Source organism: Bos mutus, chromosome 18 (genome assembly GCF_027580195.1).
Source record: "Bos mutus isolate GX-2022 chromosome 18, NWIPB_WYAK_1.1, whole genome shotgun sequence".
In the NCBI taxonomy this organism is placed as follows: Eukaryota; Metazoa; Chordata; class Mammalia; order Artiodactyla; family Bovidae; genus Bos; species Bos mutus.
Genome location: NC_091634.1, coordinates 5502203 through 5520626, shown reverse-complemented (window position 1 = coordinate 5520626; position 18424 = coordinate 5502203). Strand labels below are relative to the sequence as shown.

At 63.7% G+C, this 18424-nt stretch overlaps 1 protein-coding gene across 3 annotated transcripts; it reads left to right on the top strand.

The window, feature by feature from the left end:
* Positions 1 to 2829: 2829 nt before the first annotated feature.
* On the top strand, positions 2830 to 18424 carry CNOT3 (CCR4-NOT transcription complex subunit 3). 3 transcript variants are annotated; one of them, XM_070387226.1, is made up of 18 exons: positions 2830 to 3045; positions 7656 to 7730; positions 7836 to 7903; positions 8170 to 8244; positions 8394 to 8483; positions 8667 to 8795; positions 8886 to 8981; positions 10368 to 10590; positions 10670 to 10803; positions 11223 to 11279; positions 13132 to 13492; positions 13572 to 13695; positions 14254 to 14452; positions 15782 to 15881; positions 15957 to 16155; positions 16229 to 16361; positions 16850 to 16975; positions 18102 to 18424. In XM_070387226.1, exons 2-18 carry the CDS (start codon positions 7706 to 7708, stop codon positions 18198 to 18200), a joined length of 2238 nt encoding a protein of 745 aa, XP_070243327.1. In that variant the 5' UTR covers positions 2830 to 3045; positions 7656 to 7705; the 3' UTR covers positions 18201 to 18424. The 3 variants fall into 3 exon arrangements, with proteins under 3 accessions (XP_070243327.1, XP_070243325.1, XP_070243328.1); XM_070387224.1 differs by having other exon boundaries at positions 7653 to 7730; XM_070387227.1 differs by having other exon boundaries at positions 2832 to 3045; positions 7653 to 7730; positions 10371 to 10590.

Genomic DNA, 18424 nt, shown 5'->3' with positions numbered 1-18424 from the left:
GGCCGCCTGCTCTGCGCTGGGAGCTAGCTTCAGAGCTACTTGCTGACCTGTGAGATCAGCCATCCTCAGCCACCCTGGAGGAGCAGCCCCACGGGGAGCCAGGCCTCTCCAGCTCACAGTGTCTCCTTGGGCCTCTCTCCAGCTCATTGGGTCTTGGCTGAAATCTCTCTCCACGGGGCTCCCCCGTCACCACTCGGGGCTCTGTGTGTCTCTGGACCCCAGTCTCCCCCTCATCCCAGGGGTACTCTTCCCCTCCCTCACGTGAAAGAGTGTGCACACCTGGGAGGTTCTTTCTGAAGGCAGATAACCCCAGGCCACACAACTGTCTTCCCAGACTTACCCTGGATCTGTGTAGATCAGCCTTGCTTGAAAGTGACGACCTCTGCTGACCTCTGCCTGTGGGTCTGCCAGGGAAGGGCCACCTGTCAGAGTCCCCGCCCCGGCCACACTGAACCGTTGAACCAGTGGACAGGGGCACGGAGATGGAGTCTCAAGGAATCCCAGTCACCTGGCCTGACAGTCCCGCATCCTCTTAGAACAGTTTCTCCAGGTTTAGTATGCTTCAGGATCACCTGGAGTTTGATTCAGCTGGTCTATGTGTATGTGTGTGTTTTTAGTCTCTCAGTCATGTCCGACTCTTTGTGACCCCATGGGCTGTAGCCCGCTAGGCTCCTTTATCTGTGGGATATCCCAGAAGAGAATACTGGAGTGGGTGACCATTCCCTTCACCAGGGGATCTTCCCCCCTCAGGGATCGAACCTGCGTCTCCTGCACTGACAGATGATTCTTTCCTGCTGAGCCGCCAGGGAAGCACACAGTCTATGGTGGGGCTCAAACACATGCCTTTTTAACAACTTACCAGGTGGTGTTTATTGCTGCCAATGCAGGGACTAACATTTTGAAAACTACTACTCTAGAAAGTTCTCTACCAGATTAGCAGCATGTTCGAATCATCTTCAGAGTCAATTACCATGTCTGGTTCCCATCCCAAGAAACTCTTGATTTAATCGGTCTAGGGCAAGGCCTGAGTATCTGAATTGTTTTAAGCCCCCAGGTGCTTCTAATGTGCAGCCAAATTTGAGAACCATTGCCCTAGACCCTTGCTACTCAAAGTGTGAACGGTGGGCCATCACCATCACCTGGGAATCTTAGAAAGCAGGGCCTGGGACCTCCTGAATCAGAATTTGCATTTGACAAACCCCCAAGGGATTTTTAAGCCATCTTAAAGATATTACTCTATCCAGGGACCACATGTTGAATAACAAGACTGTTATGGATCAATAACTCTTCAACTCTAGTGATCAACCAAGAAGTTTGTAGAAATAGAGATCCCTAGGCTTCACTCCCCAGGCCTGGGTGATCCTGAAAGCAGTGCCTGCCTTGCCACAGGTGATTCCAGTGTTCTCACCTGCATCTCCCCTGGAGTTCCTTAGTTTCCTCCTCCTAGAGGAGCTGGGCAGACCTGACTTCCCATCTCCACTGTGTGGCCCAGGGCAAATGCCTCCTGGTTTGCAGAAGCACCGGTACCTAGCAAGTCTTAACCACAAGTCATTCCCCGTATTCATCCATGTATTCATTCAGCAAATGGTCTACTGAGAGAGGAGAAGACTCAAATCATTAGGAAAAGGATGGCATACTCGCAAAAGTAGGTTCTAATGAACAGGGCTCATGGGACCGCTCAGAACGGGAGGTCAGGGAAGTTTTCCCTCCAAGAGAAGACCACCGAGCTGAGATGTGAAGGACCAGTAGGCGACAATCATGGTGGGGGGAGGTGCGGGGGGGGGGGCGGGGGACGGAATCCCATCTGTACCTTCTGCGGCGTCCTCACGACAACAAGCGAACGGAGGTGCGGAGGAGACTTACTGTCCCACAATCACGTCACCATTCAGAGGAAGGCCAAAAACTCCATGCCACTTCCCAACCAGTGCAGCTATGCGTGATGTCAGTGACTTGGGGCATTATCTTCTGCTTCCTTTTCTTCCTTCCTCTGAGTTTCAAAGATGGGCCGTGCAACTGAGAGACCGGTCCGCCTGGCCAAGACACAAGGCAGGCGGAAGGATGCGCGCTGGTCCCAAGCTTGCCTGCGATGCCCGGTTTCACACGCTTACAGGAGCGGGTACCGCCCACTCGTCACATCGTTGGACGGACAGAAATGAACGACACCCGGGCCCACGAAGGGGAAGGGGTGGACGCTCTTGCCTGGCTCCGCCCTGGGGCTGCCTTGATTGGCAGGTGCCTTCAACCTGGCCCCCGCTTTGAAGGCACCTGTCTGTTTCCGATTAGGTACGCGGCCTTTAACGCCCACTCTCCATGCCTTCCTCCGCTTTCCCCACCCACTCCTGGACCAGCCAATGACTGCAGGGCAGAATGTTCCCCCCAGGACCAATGGAAGACGGCTCCAAACTTGACGGACGACTTCCCGCCCCTGATCAGCCTAGCTCCTCCCTCCGACCAATTGGGTTACGAGAGGGGGGCGGGCGTACCCAATCAGGGCGACACAGGCATCTGGATTGACGCACAAGTCCTCGCGCTGGCGTGTTGTGCCCCGAGGCGGGAGGAGGAGGCGGAGCGGGGAAGACAGCGTGAGCCAATCCTAGCAGCCCGCGGGGGAAGCCAATCGAACGCCGCGCCTTGCAGCGATTGTCCAATCACCGAGAGGGAGCCGGCCGCATCCCGAACAAGAACCAATAGAGCGAGCTCGATGGGCAAGAGCGACATGCGGCCGGAGCAATGATAGGCCTATATTCGGGGGTCGGGGGCGGGTCGGCGCCAGAGACGAGAAGAGAGGAGGGGAGGCCTCCTCCGCCGCCGCCATCTTGGACCGGGCCCGGTCAGCTTCCGCGGAGCCTTCGGCAGACGCCGCGGCCTCCCTTGAGCCCCGACCCCGTCGTCAGAACAACCCCGGGCCCACTTCCCCCCACCCCACTTCCGCTTCGCGCCGCTATCGCGATAGCGCCCGGGCCCGGGGCGCGAGAATAAGGCGGCGGGCGCTCGCCTCCCCCGCCTGTCGCGATACGCTCCTCAGCGGCGGCGCCAGCTCCTGTGGTGAGAGCGTCAGGCTCGACTGGGCCGGACCCCTTCCCCTCCTCCCTCGGCGCCGTCGGCCGCCTTCCCTGCCGCCTCCCGCCCCTGCGACCCCGCCGCCTGTCGCGACATGGCCGGCGCGGCGCCCCCGCCCCCGCGCGGCCCCGGCGCTCGCCGTCCGCCGGGCGGTGCGTGGCCCTCGCACGCCCGCCCCCCTCCTCCACGCCCCTCAGCGGCGCCCGGGGGTCCTCCCACGACCCCGGCCCCGCGCGGCCTCCGCGTCGGGCCCCCGTGGGGTGTGAGGGTGCGAGGTGCCCGCCCCTCTCCGCGTCGGTATTGGCTCCTCGCTGGAAGGATGGAGGCGCCCCTGGCCGCAGGTGCCCGCCCTCTCGGGGCTCAGGTGCCTGCCCCCCACCCCTCGGCTGCAGCCCCTGTGCTGGGGGGGCGGTCTCCGGGCGAGGCTGCCCCCTTCGCGTGGGTGTGGGGCTGCGAGTTCCCCGGACGAGGAGAGGGGGTCACCCTTCTCCCTTTTCTCCACTCCCCTCCCACCGCGGGCGCCACTCTTCTCTTTGGGGAAGGGGTCGGGGGGTGTCAGTTCTCCTGGAGTGAAGACACCAGCTCCAGAGCTTGGAGTCTCAGCCCAAGTTTCTGCCTCTGTAGTCACAAGTCCGCCAGGTGTAGGGCTTGACAAGTACCCCACCTCTGAGGCTTGCACGGCCTCGGCCCAGGCCTTCCTCCCGCGGGTGTCACGACTCTCCTTTCTGTTGCCCACTTGTGTCTCAGCTCTTACTCTTGAGTATCTGTCCCTGGCTCTTTGGGACGCTCTGTCTCCTGGATCCAGAACTCTGCCCAGCCCGATCCGGGTGTGGACTTCCTCTTGATGTCACTCCTGCCTCAGGGTCTTCTTGGTGGGACTGTTGAGCTCCTGTGGGTCTTGGGCACCTGGCCCTCTCTTGGGGGCTTCTCCCAAGTTCCCGCTCTCCCCGCGGCGTCAGCCATCTCCTGGTGGCGGGCAGCACCAGCACCGCTCGTTCTAAGCAGACCCTGCCTGTCAGCTCGGGGGCGAGCCCCTCCCCACGGTTGCTGCTCCTGTCCTTTGGTGCTGGTTGTTTTGGCTCCTTCCCCACCCCACTGCCCTCACTGTGTCGGCTGTTAACTTCCCTCGGTCTGAGGCTTCTGCCTCCATTCACATCAGTCCCTCACTGGGGTGTGATCCTGCAAGGGGGCAAGGCCCCCAGCCCCTGGGTGTTCATCTCGGGCGCCTCACTGCAGCTGTGGAAGCTCCCCAGCCCTAAAGAACGCTCTTGGTGTAAGCAGTCGTGGAACAGGGCTCAAGCCTGCCCAGATCCCCCTGCTGGAGCCCCCTCGGAGTGTAAGGTTTCTTCAGGCTGAGCTTCCTGTACTGTGCGGTGTGGGGTTTGGGGGCCGGAGTGGGGCTTTTTTCCCCAGGATGAGGAACTGCTCGGTGTTGCCTCCTCCAGGGGTAGGTTCCTGTCTGTGTTGGTGTTGGTGTTGGCCACTGTTGGACTTGAGGTGTCTGTGCCTTTCTGTGTGCCCCCCACCATGGGACTAAGGACCCTTCCCGGTGCTGGTGCCCAGGGCCAATGCCTCCGCCCTGCTCGTGATGTCCCACTGGGCAGGACTCAGTGTCTGCCCTCTCCTGAGGCCCAGCTTCCTTGATGTGGGGGGTAAGATGCCCGAGACTTGAGGGGAAGACCCCAGGGTGGGATTCCCAGTCCCCTAACCTTGGTCCTGGGCCTTGCAGTGGGGAGATGACCCCCTCCACTCCAGGACCTGGTGTGTCCGCCTCCTGGTGTCAGTGGCCTCCCAGGTTAAGGGAGGCCTTCCAGTACCACTCGCCAGCAGGCCCGGGCGCCTCACCCAACAGCTTGTGACAGCCCCCAGAGTTAGGGACCGCTTGGTATTGGTTCTCCAGGACTAAGGCTTCAGCTCCTGTGGCGTGTGTGCGGCAGAGTGGTCTCCCGTAAAGTGACAGTTTGGGGGCTCTTCTGTGTGAGTTTTAGTCCCGCTCGAGTGGTCGTTGGCTTCTGTGGGTCTGGCACACTGCTCACCGCCCTGCCCCCAGAATAGGCTCCTGACTCGTGGGGATGTGCCTTCCTCCTGGATGGAGTGTTTTGGTTACGTCTCCTGGGCCAGGGTTCCAGAGTCCTGGGTGCCATTTGAGACTCGGGGTGGTGAGAGCACCCGCACGTCTCCCCAGAGACCCCTGCCACGCCTGTCTGCCCCGGAGCTCCCCGGCGGCCCCTCTGAGAGCAGCAGCACCCCCAGCCTGGGGCTCTTCTGTGAGGAGGGCTTCTCTACCTCAGGACTCGGGCTCCAGCCCCCTTTCTAGGCCTTTCCTGCGGATCTGAGGTACAGGCTTCCCACTTGCTGTGGGGGTTCTCAGGGTGGAGGGGGGCTTGGTGCCTCCGCAGCCAAGGCTCTCAGCTCCTGTAAGTACCGACCCGTCCTGGGGCGTGAGCACCCGACCCGGTATACGTGCCCTCCTCTGGAGCCACTGCCTTCCCCAGCTCAGGTGGTGTCTTCTCGCGGGCTCAGCCCTGCCCACTTGGAGGTGCTGTCTGAAAGATCGCTTCCTGGGCTCAGGCTCTCCTTGGCCCCAGCACCTTGCTTCCTTCACGACTTCTACTGCTGCAGTCTGTTGCCCCTCCAGAGGGTATCAACCCCTCTCCTGGGCTGGGTGCCCAGGCCCATTTTGTGTGAGGACCTCCCTCCCTGAGGCCTGCAGTGCCTTGTTCGGGGTGTAAACCCTCCGGGCTGGAGCGCCCATCCCTGCCCACGTGTGGGGCTTCTGGGGCAGAGGTGGGGAGCAGAAGCTCTTGTCTGACGCTCCTGGCCCCCCACACCCCCGGGCAGCAGGAGGCGCTCCAGCGTCGGGGTGTTGGCTGAGACTCACCCCTGCACGCCTCATGGCCTATCCAGGCCCTGGTGTGAGCTCCTGGGCCCAGGTGCTGCCTCACCTTACTTTGAGCCCTTCTGTGCTACTGTATCCTGGGTGCTTTTTCTGGCTGCCCCGCCTTCCTGGAGCTGGAGTTGCTCCGTGTTCCCCACCTCGGCGTGTCAGCCAGCCCTGGCTGAGGGTGCAGCTGTCCCTCTCACTTGGCCCTTTCCTCCCTGCACCCCCGCCCCCATCAGAGGTCGGCATCCCCAGAGTGGGGCCCTCTGGAGGGTGGGCCCGTCCCGGGGTGCTTCTGGTTCGAAGGCGTGCTCTCTAAGACCCTGGCCCTCTGGTGGCTGCTAGCACATTTTATTGGAGTCTCAACTAGGTAGCAAAACCTAAAGCTGTGTTCTGTGTTGCCCTCGCCACGTTCACGGACAGCATAAGATACAGGATGTTCCTGTCCCCGTGCAAAGTTCTGGAGGACAGGACTCTTCCGGAGGCTCCCTTCTCCTTCTCCACGGTGGGGGCACTCTTGGCGTGACTTCTCTCTGGGTCGAGGCTCCTAGTCCTCCTCGGCCTGCTCTTTCTGCCTGGGCAGTTGGGGCTGCTCGGGGGATCCCCACCTTGGCCTGTGGGGTGCGCTCCCCATCTCTGCAGGGACCTCCCTCTCTGAGGCTCGCCATCTCTCCTGGGCTTGGGGTCGGGTCCTGAGGGGCAGTTCCTCCCAGGGAAAGCTTCTGGTGGCTCCCCTGTGATCTCAGTCCCCTCTGGGTTGCGTGTCACTTCCTGTAGGCTGGAGATGCCCATCTCTGTGTAGAGGAGCTTTATTGGAAGGCTTAGGTGTCCCTGAGTCTGCACCACCGCTGCATCTGACGTGTAATTCCTTCCTGCGTGGGTGCAGGTAGCCCCGCCTCCGCCGAGGTTACCTTCCCCCCCTCATCTCTGTCGGAGTTCTCGCCTCTCCTGATCCTCTCCGGTGGTGCTCTCTGCCCCACGCCTCTAACCCTTTTTGGTGTAGGCACTACAGGTTAGTAGTAATATCTTCTTTGGTTTCAGGATTCTCGTCTGGAGTAAACTTATCAGAGGTCGAAGGCCATCTTCTGCTTGGGGTCCAGCCCTCTGTAAGGGTCGGTGGGGTTTGGTTTTCCCAGTTGTAGGCACCTTTCGTCTGCCCCTACCACGCTTGCCCCCTGTCACAACTTCACCGTGTGTATACGGTATACGACTCCTCTCCGGTATACGACTCCTCTCCGTGGGATGCAAAATTTTCTGCCTCCTGACTTGTCTGGGGAGTGATCTCTCCCTGTGTTAGGGTTCTGGTCACTTATGTGCTTGACTCCTCTGGGGGAATCATGGTCTCTGGGTCTAGGGCCTCATCCCCAGCAGTCAGCCTGACTCGGCCACGTACCATTTTCCTGCTCCAAGAAATCCTTTTGAGTGTCATCTGGGGGAGAAGATGCTTCATGCCCTAGGAATTTTCCACTTCCTGGGTCAGAGGCGTGAAAAAAGTATATCTGTTTCCTTGGTCAGAAACTTCTAAAGTCTTCTCATGGGCCAGACCTGTTCTGGGCAGTCAAGGCCAGAGGAGGAGAACGGGGCCTGGTCTCCATCACCAGATAGCTACTGCCTCTTCCCCTTCGCCATCCATGCACCCTACAGTCCCGGCCTTGTTCGTGGCCCTCATCAGCCAGGGAGTAAACGTGTGTTCTTTCTTACTCTCTCCCAGCAGCGTCCGTCTTCAGGAGAGTATGAAGAGAGTGCGTCTGTAGGGCAGGGAAGATGGCGGACAAGCGCAAACTCCAAGGTACCACGCTTCCCGCCGGCGTGCCACGCGCTTGCTCCTCAGAACTCTTCTTTGGGCACCTGCTGCCTCGGCAGGACGCTCACAGTCTCCTTTCCTCCCCACCAGGTGAGATTGACCGCTGCCTCAAGAAGGTGTCCGAGGGCGTGGAGCAATTTGAAGATATTTGGCAGAAGGTACCAGGGTTGGGCCTGAAAATCCAGGTGCACCTCCAGGGATGGGCAAACAGGACAAGGTTGGGGAGCTCCTGAGTGTGGACCGGGAGAGGGCCTGCCTGTCCAGGTGCTAAGGACCTCAGAGAAGCCGCTCTGGGTTGGCTTGGTGGGCATGGGGGGTGGGTCCCCCAGAGTTCCCGGCCCACAGAGAGACTGGAGTCTTCCTCTGCAGAGGGCCGTCGGGCAGCCAGAACCGCACTGACGCCTGCATTCTCTCCGTCCCGCAGCTCCACAATGCAGCCAACGCGAACCAGAAAGAAAAGTATGAGGCTGATCTAAAGAAGGAGATTAAGAAGCTTCAAGTGAGGGGGCTGGGGGCCTGGACTCCTGTGTCCTGAGGGCGGCGGGAACAGGGAGTGTGGACTGCTGGGTCCCGGGAAGCCGAGGGCTGGAGAGCTGGGGGCCAGGCCGCCCTGAGGCTGCCTGACCGTCTTGCTGTTGCCTCCTCCAGCGGCTGAGGGACCAGATCAAGACATGGGTAGCGTCCAACGAGATCAAGGACAAGAGGCAGCTCATAGACAACCGCAAGCTCATTGAGACGGTAGGAGCCCGGGGTTGGTGCCTGAGAGGCGGGGGTGGCAGGAGTCCTGGGGCCCCAGAGGCCCTGAGTAAAAGGGCCTGGGGGAAGGCAGGCAGCAGCCCCTGGGGCTCCAGTGTGCACTCCCCAGTCCTGAGTCAGCTGCTCTCCCGCCTTCGGGATCCCCGCCAACGGTGCTCTCCACAGCAAATGGAGCGGTTCAAAGTCGTGGAGCGAGAGACCAAGACCAAAGCCTACAGCAAGGAGGGCCTGGGCCTGGCGCAGAAGGTGGACCCCGCCCAGAAGGAGAAGGAGGAGGTCGGCCAGTGGCTCACGGTGCGTCAGGGCAGAGGAGGGCTGAGCAAGTGGGGGCCCAGCCCTGTGGGGTGAGGACTCTGCTGACTGTTTCCTCTCCTCTGCGCACAGAACACTATCGACACCCTGAACATGCAGGTGGACCAGTTTGAGAGCGAAGTGGAGTCCCTGTCGGTGCAGACGCGCAAGAAGAAGGGTGACAAGGATGTGAGTGGGGGCTCAGAGCGCAGGGGGCGGGGGCAGGGGCAGGGGCCCAGAGCGCAGGGGGGCGGGGGCCAGGGCGGGGGCAGGGGCCCGGAGCGCAGGGGATGGGGGCAGGGGGCAGGGGCCCGGAGCGCAGAGGGCAGGGGCAGGGCCAGGCTGGTGGGTGGGAGTCAGGGCCCGGGCTCCGGAGGCAGGTGGCGGCGGAGCGTGAACGGTGAGGGTTGGGGGTGTAGGGAAGGGTAAGGCCATCCCACGGGTGCCGCCTGGCGTCTGGGTGAACAGCGGGCTGTCAGGAGGGGCAGTTTGGGGGAAGATGCTGAGTTCGGCTCGGGTGGAGGGTAAGCATGAAGCCTGAGGCCCCCAGGGCAGGAGACTGGGGAGCTGCCGCTGTGGCCTCCCAGCCACCGAGGGCCCAGGACCTGAGGAGGGCAGGAGGTGTGGGCACAGTGGGACGTGGAGGAACGGTTGGTTTGGCCCGAGGAGAGGAGTGCTTTGAAACAAAGCCAGGGCCCAGGGCCCAAGTCCCAGAGAGCCAGGACCACCGGGTCTGCGTTCCAGGGGTGCCTCTGTCTGTGTGCAGAGGACGGTGAAGGATGGCGCAGGGGTGGCCGGGTGCCAGAGGGAGAAGGGTCGTTGCAGAGTGGAGGGATTGGAGCTGAGCTGAGACATCAAATCCTGAAGGCGATGGGGCTTTACGGCAGGCCTCTGAATCCGGACTTAGGGGTACACGGACGAGGGTGCAGTGTCAGGGTGGTGACAAAGATGGTTACAGTTGTGAACAGTACGCACCCCCAAACGGGGTTGGCCATTACTGCTGTTAGAGCGAGGAGGGGCAAGGGAGATTGTGTGCTGCAGAGGGCGGACGCAGTGGGCAGGTGGGCTCAGGTAGGGGCTGCCACTGAGAGAGGTGGGTGGGTGGATGGGGCCTGTCGCAGGGAGCCGTGGGCTCCCTGGCTCTCCCTGCCGCTGGCAGCGATCTCGGGGTGGGAGGCGCATGCTGCCCCTGCGGGCTCGGGAGAGCTGGAGGAGCCCGGCGGGCCCGCGGCCCCTGAGCCTGGCCCGGGCTCGCCAGCAGAAGCAGGACCAGATTGAGGGCCTGGGGGCCCAGGGACTGTGGCGGGCTTGGAAGGGCTGGGGGGCCCAGGGACTGCGGCCAGGCTCTGTGGGGGCCCGGGGCCCCGCCGCCAGTGAGCTGGACCCGGGCTTGCCAGCAGAAGCAGGACCGGATCAAGGGCCTGGGGGCCCGGGGACTGCAGCAGGCTCTGTAGGGGTGGGCTCTGTAGGGGGAGGGGTGGCGGGCTCGGGAGGGCTGTGGGGGCCCGGGGACTGCGGCTGGGCTCTGTGGGGGCCCAGGACCCTGCCACCCCTGAGCCGGCCCGGGCTCGCCAGCAGAAGCAGGACCGGATCGAGGGCCTGAAGCGGCACATCGAGAAGCACCGTTACCACGTGCGTATGCTGGAGACCATCCTGCGCATGCTGGACAATGACTCCATCCTGGTGGACGCCATCCGCAAGATCAAAGACGACGTCGAGTACTATGTGGACTCGTCCCAGGACCCCGACTTTGAGGAGAACGAGTTCCTCTACGATGACCTGGACCTCGAGGACATTCGTGAGCGCGGCGTGGGCCTGCGGGGGCAGCGGGGCCCGGTGAGGGGGCTGCCCGCTGACGCGCCTGCCCCCTCCCACAGCACAGGCGCTGGTCGCCACCTCCCCCCCCAGCCACAGCCACATGGAGGACGAGATCTTCAACCAGTCCAGCAGCACGCCCACCTCGACCACCTCCAGCTCGCCCATCCCGCCCAGCCCGGCCAACTGCACCACGGTGAGGCCTGGGGGCCGCGTCACCCGGAGGCTCCAGGGCTGGGGACGCGTGTCTGGACTCTGGGCCCTCGGCTGTAGATCGCCAGCAGGGCGGTCAGGGCCACTGTGGGTCCGGGTGTGGAACACGGTGGGGGGTGGCGGCGTGCCTGGGCCACTGGACCCCTGGGAGGGGGATGTGGGGACTCCCTAAGGAGAGCTGGTTCCTGGGTCCCTGAGAGGCTGGCGGGGGTGCTGGCCCCCGAACACAGGAGCCCCGGGGAGCAGGGTTAGGTAGGTTTCCCTGGAGGTGAAGCTCCCAGGGCCCTGAACAGCTTTGGGGCCAGAAGCGGCCTGTGGGCGTCAGATCTGGGGGTTCAGAGGTAGGCGACTCTGTCAGGCCCCAGAGACTCCCAGGTTCTGACCGCACCTCTCAAACCTCAGGAAAACTCGGAAGACGACAAGAAGAGGGGCCGCTCGACAGACAGTGAAGTCAGCCAGGTGGGTGCGCTGGGGGTCGGCCATTGATGGGCCAGCACTCACCCATTCGTGCCTCCCCAGGGGCTCACTGCGGCCTGAGCAGGGCCCTCGTGCAGGGCTCTGGGGACATGCTGGGCGGGCGGCGGTGCTCCCTGGGAGGTCTGTGCAGCGGCAGGGCGTGGTCGGCGGGTGCTTCCAGGGAGAGGTGGCAGCCCTGGGCATTAGAGGAGGATCCCCCTGTGAGGCGGCGGCGGGCAACAGGCCCGTCGTGATGGGCTAGGAAACATGGCGGGGAGCCGGCCAGGCACGCTGGGCTCGCGGAGTACAGGACCTCAGGCGGGGGGCTGAGGGGCTCAGCAAGCCTGAGCAATGAGAGGCCGGGAACCGCACGGGTTGCATTTCTTGGGGGCGCTCTGGGCCTTGGTCGTGCTGGCCGTGTGTGCCACAGGTCTCCCCTCACAAGCCCGGTGGGCTCTGCTCGCCTCTGCCTGGACAGGGGCACACTGTAGGGATCCTGTCACACCCGAAGGGGTCTTACGGAGGGCGAGTGTGGGTTCCTGGGAGGGCTGGTCCCCAGGGGCACTTTGAGGCCAGGGTGGTGAAGCTGGGGTGAAACGGGCTGACCGAGCGTGGTGCCAGGAAGGAGACAGAGTCAAGCTAGTGAGTCCTGCTTGGTGTGCGGTGGGCTCGAGGGCCCGGGAGGCGGCGGGGCAATGGGGGAGGCGGTGGGCAGTCCTGGAGACGGTGGGGCCGGCTGCCCGGGGGCGTGAGCGTGGGCAGCAGCAGCTGGGCCTCAGGGTGGGGGTGGGCTTGGCACTGGGCTCCAGACTCCACTTTGTGGCGTGGGGGTCACCAGCAGCCTCCCAAGTTATGTTAGTGACAGTTTTAATTCAGAATTCCTGTCGTGCTTTTAGACACGACAGGCTGGGTTTAGACACGACAGGCTGGGTTCAGCCACTTCATTCTGAGGACATTTGTGGTTCCCACTATTCCCACCCCCCCACCCCCCAGGTCTTCAGATGGGGGCTCAGGTCCCTGTGGGACATTGTGGGGGTGTCCCTCATTAGATGGGGTCTCAGGTACCTGTGGGATGTTGTGGGGTTGTCCCCCCCCATCAGATGGGGTCTTAGGTCCCTGTGGGACGTCATGAGGGTGTCCCCCCCTCATCAGATAGGGTCTCAGGTCCCTGTGAGACATTGTGGGGGTATCCCCCCATCATTAGATGGAGTCTCAGGTCCCTGTGGAAAGTTGTGGGGGTGTCCCCCCATCATTAGTTGGGGTCTCAGGTCCCTGTGGAAAGTTGTGGGGGTGTCCCCCCATCAGATGGGGTCTCAGGTCCCTGTGAGATGTCGTGGGGGTATCCCCTCCTCATCAAATGGGGTCTCAGGTCCCTGTGAGATATCATGGGGGTGTCCCCCCTCTCATCAGATGGGGTCTCAGGTCCCTGTGGGATGTCGCTGGGGATGTCCCCTCCATAATCAGATGGGGTTTCAGGGCCCTGTGGGATGTCATTGGGGGCGTTCCTTTCATAATCAGATGGGGTCTCAGGCCCCTGTGGGATGTCGCTGGGGATGTCCCCTCCATAATCAGATGGGGTTTCAGGCCCCTGTGGGATGTCGTGGGAGTGTCCCCCCATCATTAGATGGGGTCTCAGATCCTTGTGGGACGTCGTAGGGGGTTGTCCAGGCAGGATGTGGCGGGCTGGGTGCCAGCTGGACACGCGTAAGTGTTGTCAGCGTGGAGCTGGAGGTGGAAGCCACAGGGTCCCTGCAAGGGCCGGGGTAGCAGTGCCAGTGCTGAGGGTGGGCCTTGTCGCAGGGAGGGTGTGTGGGCAGCCCCCGGGTCCTGACCCTCTGCTCCCTCCCACCCGCAGTCTCCAGCCAAAAACGGCTCCAAGCCCGTCCACAGCAGCCAGCACCCTCAGTCCCCGGCTGTGCCGCCCAGCTACCCGCCCGGCCCCCCGCCTGCCGCCTCTGCCCTGAGCGCCACCCCTGGCAGCAACGGGGCCCCGGCTGCGGCTGCCCCCGCGAGCGCTCTGGGCGCCAAGGCCAGCCCGGCGCCCAGCCACAGTGCAGGCACCCCTGCCCCCTACGCACAGGCTGTGGCCCCGCCGGCCCCCAGTGGGCCCCCCAGTGCCCAGCCCCGGCCCCCCAGCGCCCAGCCTGGGGCGGGAAGTGGCGGCGGGGGCAACAGCGGCGGAGGCGGGGGCGCCGGCAAGCAGAACGGTGCCACCAGTAAGTGGGGGCGGCGGGGGGTTGGGGGAGGCCCTGGGGGACTGTGGTGGTGGCCAATGTTGACCGCTCTGCACGCCAGGTTACAGCTCGGTGGTGGCGGACAGCCCGGCGGAGGCAGCGCTCAGCAGCACGGGGGGCAGCAGCACTGGCAGCCAGGCCCTGGGCCCCCCGCCCGGCCCCCACAACCCACCCCCCAGCACCACGTGAGTGTGCGGCCCTGCCACGGCCCCATCGCACAGATGTGTGCCTGTCCGCGCTAGCGGGCCCTCCCCAGAAGCCCCCATCCGAGCAGGGCTGTCCCCGGGCCCTACACTGCTGGGCGCTCTGCGTCTCCTTGGCCCGTGTCCTCCCCAGGGCCCAGCTCCGTGGATGGGTTCGCGTCCATTTCTCCAAGTGCAGGTCTTTGCCCTCCTCTTCTCCGCACTCCTCCAGGTCTCAGGGCAGCCCCTCTCCCCCGCAGGGTCCTCCTTCCAGGAGAACGCCCCGAGAGCGTGCTCCCCTTCGTGGGGGATGCGGGCTGACCCCAGGTGCCTCCCTGGGCTTTGGGTGGGCGTTCGCTGCACCCTCCTGAACTGGCCACTGCAGAGGCGGCCTCCTGAGGATGCGTGTTCTCAAGCAGCGCCCCTGTCCTGGGCTGACCGCACCCCACCGCCGGCACCACCGTGCGCGCTCCCATTGTGACTTTCCTGACCTCCGAGTCTCCCTGTCCGTCCCACCCGGGACCCTCCTCTGAGCCTGCGCCTGTCTGTCGTCCTCCACAGGAAGGAACCCAGTGCCACAGCCCCAGTGGGTGCCGGGGGTGTGGCCCCAGGCTCAGGGAACAACGCAGGGGGACCCAGCCTCCTGGTGCCGCTCCCTGTGAACCCCCCCAGCTCCCCAACGCCCAGCTTCAGTGAGGCCAAGGCAGCTGGCAGCCTGCTGAACGGGCCTCCGCAGTTCAGCGCCACACCCGAGATCAAGGTGGGCCTGCGCCTCACCCCGGGGTCCCTCCTCCAGCCGGCAGAGCCCCCCGGCTCCTCGCCCACACCCCTGCGCCATCACGTCGGCTCCGGCTGCTCTGCTGCTCCCTGCCGCGGCCTCTGTCCCCTGGACCCTTGCCTCCCTGTGTCCACTGTCACCTTCCTTCCAACCGTCAGTCTGTCCCCAGCTCGCCCCACGAGGCTGTAGTTTCACGCAACTCACTGTCCGGGGCTCACTGTTTTCTTCCCTTTGAAGACAGACAACTGTTAACTCCAGGAAACACTTGTCTGCTCTGAGCCACTTTGTGCTGGCCGAACTCACTTCCCACCTTCCCTGCACACGCTGTGGGGGCGGGGCTGTGGACCATGCAGGTACACCTGCCTTAACCTGGGGAGACCCGCAGCAAGGGCTCGGGGTGAGGGGAGGGGCTCATATCCAGGCTGGGCCTGGGGCTGGGGCTGGCAGGTTCAGTAGACAGGGTGAGTGCGGCCAGGCGCGGCCTCCTGGGCCAGCATGTCTGCCCTCGGCTCCTCGGGAGACCCAGCCCTGCACTGTCCCCTGCCCCTTCCTTCCTTCAACCGGAAAACAGAAGGGCTCACAGTCCCGCCTCCAGTGTGAGGGATTCTTTGGGACAGGCCTCATGATGCTCTCAGAACCGTCTCTGGCTCAGAGTAAGCACCCAAGCTTGAGAGGTACAGTGAACAGGAAACTCCATGTATGTATTTATTTCTCTGGAGAAAAACGAGTCTTGAGGTTCCTGACACCAGTCCATGTTTTGTTTCTTCCGGTTACTGAGTGAGCGATGGGGACAGTTAGAAAGGTTTTGAGAGAGATGACAGGAGAGATGCGGGTGGAAAGGTCCCCGTGGGGCCTGTGCGTGCAGCACACTGTGGGGTAAGGGAACCCGAGCAGCAGGGCGGAGCCTCGTCACTGCCAGCATGGGGTGAGGAGGCCAGAACAGCTGCAGGGGCCGAGTGGGGGCCCTGGTGCCTCGCCGGCCAGGCCGGAACAGGCAGTGAGCGGGCCCTTCTGGCGTGCGGGCGCGCAGAGCAGCAGGCGCTCGGTGGGGCTTCACAGCGCTGACCGTCTGCAGCGTGGGGTGCTTGGGGGTGCCCCGTGGCGCTGTGCAGCAGGGTCCACACGTGCTGGGCGCCCGGGTCGGTGGACGCTCGGTCATGCCCGGGCCTTCTCTCTGCCGCTCAGTGTTGCTGGAGCTTGTCCTATGCAGACGGCTTTGGCTCAGCTGAACCCCAGCGGAGAGGCGGGCGTGCCAACTGCGAGGACCAGGGCCTCCCCGTGGCCCCGGCCTCAGCCACACTTCCTCCCCAGGCCCCCGAGCCCCTGAGCTCGCTGAAGTCTATGGCGGAGCGTGCGGCCATCAGCTCTGGCATCGAAGACCCCGTACCCACGCTGCACCTGACCGAGCGAGGTGAGTGGCCAGGGCTAGGGTGGGCCTGCCAGGCGGGCTGCACGCCGTGGCCTCACGCTTGCCGCCGCCCCACAGACATCCTCCTGAGCAGCACGTCGGCACCCCCGGCCTCGGCCCAGCCCCCCCTGCAGCTGTCGGAGGTGAACATCCCGCTGTCGCTGGGCGTGTGTCCACTGGGCCCAGTGCCCCTCACCAAGGAGCAGCTCTACCAGCAGGCCATGGAGGAGGCCGCCTGGCACCACATGCCCCACCCCTCGGACTCGGAGCGCATCCGGTGAGGGCCTGCGACAAGCGAGGGGGCCGCGGCCCGCTGCCCTTGGCCGGCCCTGACCCCTTGTCCCCCACAGGCAGTACCTACCCCGGAACCCTTGTCCGACGCCCCCCTACCACCACCAGATGCCACCCCCACACTCGGACACTGTGGAGTTCTACCAGCGCCTGTCCACAGAGACGCTCTTCTTCATCTTCTACTATCTGGAGGTACAGCAGGGTCCCCCCTCGGGCTGCAGGAATGAGGTGGGTGCGGCTACCACAGCCCCCCTGCTGCCCCAGCCCATCCCTGCCCCCACTCCAGCAGGAGGGTCAGGGCTGCCGAGGTCGGGGCTGGCCTGTCCAGGGCAACAGCAGGGAGCCTGCCTGCCCTGGCGCCCGTGGGCACTTTCTCAGGCCTCCCTGGGGACCACCACGGAGCTGTCCCCCCTGTGACCCCAGTGAGTCATCAGTGACCTCTGCCCTCAGCCCTCCCTGGGAAAGTCTCTAAACTGCCTGCTCTCGGCTCTCATCATGATCAGTCACTTTTCCTTCTCAAAGCTTTTCTGAAAGCACTTTTCACCTCCTGCCTCTTTTCCCTTCAGAGCTGCACTGCTATGTTCTGTGTCCCAGCCCGGCTCGGTCTGTGGCGGGGCCTGGGGTCAGCCTGTCGCCCTGCCCCAGCCCCAACCCCTGAGCGCCCCGCCTTCCCTCCACAGGGCACGAAGGCGCAGTACCTGGCAGCCAAGGCCCTGAAGAAGCAGTCCTGGCGGTTCCACACCAAGTATATGATGTGGTTCCAGAGGCACGAGGAGCCCAAGACCATCACAGACGAGTTCGAGCAGGTGAGGGCCCCTCCCCGCGCCCCGTCGGCCTGGTCCCCACAGGCCGAGTCCACGTAGTGCGGCCCGCCCGGCCATCCTCCTCCCCACCCTGTCTGGCTCTGGGTCAGCCCAGAGACGGGCGCCAGCCTCTGAGGTGCCTTCCTCCGAGGAGCTTCCTAGCCCCACGCAGGCTGTCCCCTGCCTCGCCTCCAGCCGGGGGTGGGGGATGCGGTGTCTCCCACCCAAGATCAGGGCGCACGCGACGCTCCCCACACCCAGCAGGGCAGGGGTTCGGCTACACAGAAGGAGACGTCTTCTCATTCTAATAATAAGTAACGAGAACCTCCACTTCACTGAGCCAGACCACCTGGGTTTGAACCCAGCTCTAGCTGGTGACTGGACGGTTCACGTGAACATCTGTCTCCACTCCTTATCTGTAAAAACGGGGTGACAGGACCTCCCTTTGCGCAGCTGTTGTGAGGATTAAATGAGTTGATCACTGTTAAGCACCAGTGCCTGCTGTGTAGTGTCCTGCTGTGCTGTACTTCATTTCACTTGTAGCTGGTGTGTCCACAGCGGCTTTTCCTCCAGGCTTTCAACAGAGGCCAGGGTCCTGAACACACTCCCTTGCGTTCTGGCAGGTTCTCTGAAGCACGCCCACCATTCACTCAGAACCCGCCCTCCCCACGGTGTCTCCCGGACACTGACTGCAGCCCTTGTCCCCTGCCCGTTCAGCTGTAACCCTCTTTAAGGGAGTATATTTCTAGGCGTCAGTCCCTCAGAAGTTCCCGCACCACCGCGTTGTAATAAAACGTCTGTCCGGGCAGCATGCCTGGACGCAGGCGCCAGCCTGTTCCGCGGCCTCGAGGGTTTGCCTCACACACTCAGCAGTAATCAGTGCTCCAAAGACACAGCCATCGCAAGGAGTGGCAGGAGTTGGGCGCATACACCCAGAGCCAGACCCGGCTCCACCACGGGGCGAGCACGTTCCCGCCCGCCCGAGAAGAGCCTCGTGAGGGTGCAGGGAGGCGGCGTGTGCTCACAGCAGGCCGGCGCCCGGCTCCGCCAGGCCCTGAGCACCGGCCCTCTGTCCTCCAGCCGGACCCCGAGCCCCGTGCCCTCACTGACCGCCTTCTCCCCCGGCCAGGGCACCTACATCTACTTTGACTACGAGAAGTGGGGCCAGCGGAAGAAGGAAGGCTTCACCTTTGAGTACCGCTACCTGGAGGACCGGGACCTCCAGTGACACCGGCCCCGCCTCCCCTCCCCGCATGCGACCCCGCCCAGGTGAGGGCCCTGCGCCCCGACGGCGCCTGGCCTTGGCAGCCCCGCCCCCGGCAGCGGGGGGCCAGGAGGCTCCCCCAGCCCGGCCCGGGCCCGGGCCGCCCCCTCCCCTCCCCAGTGAGGGACATTTTTTGGTAAACCTATTTTCATTTTGGAAAATATTTATGAATAAATAGTTTTATATGA

Bases quoted from the DNA above. Each gene is read 5' to 3' on its own strand.
- CNOT3 (XM_070387226.1), top strand. From the start codon at position 7,706: ATGGCGGACAAGCGCAAACTCCAAG. The intron at 7,731-7,835 runs GTACCACGCTTC...CCTCCCCACCAG, and splicing joins GGACAAGCGCAAACTCCAAG to GTGAGATTGACCGCTGCCTC. The intron at 16,156-16,228 runs GTGAGGGCCTGC...TGTCCCCCACAG, and splicing joins TCGGACTCGGAGCGCATCCG to GCAGTACCTACCCCGGAACC.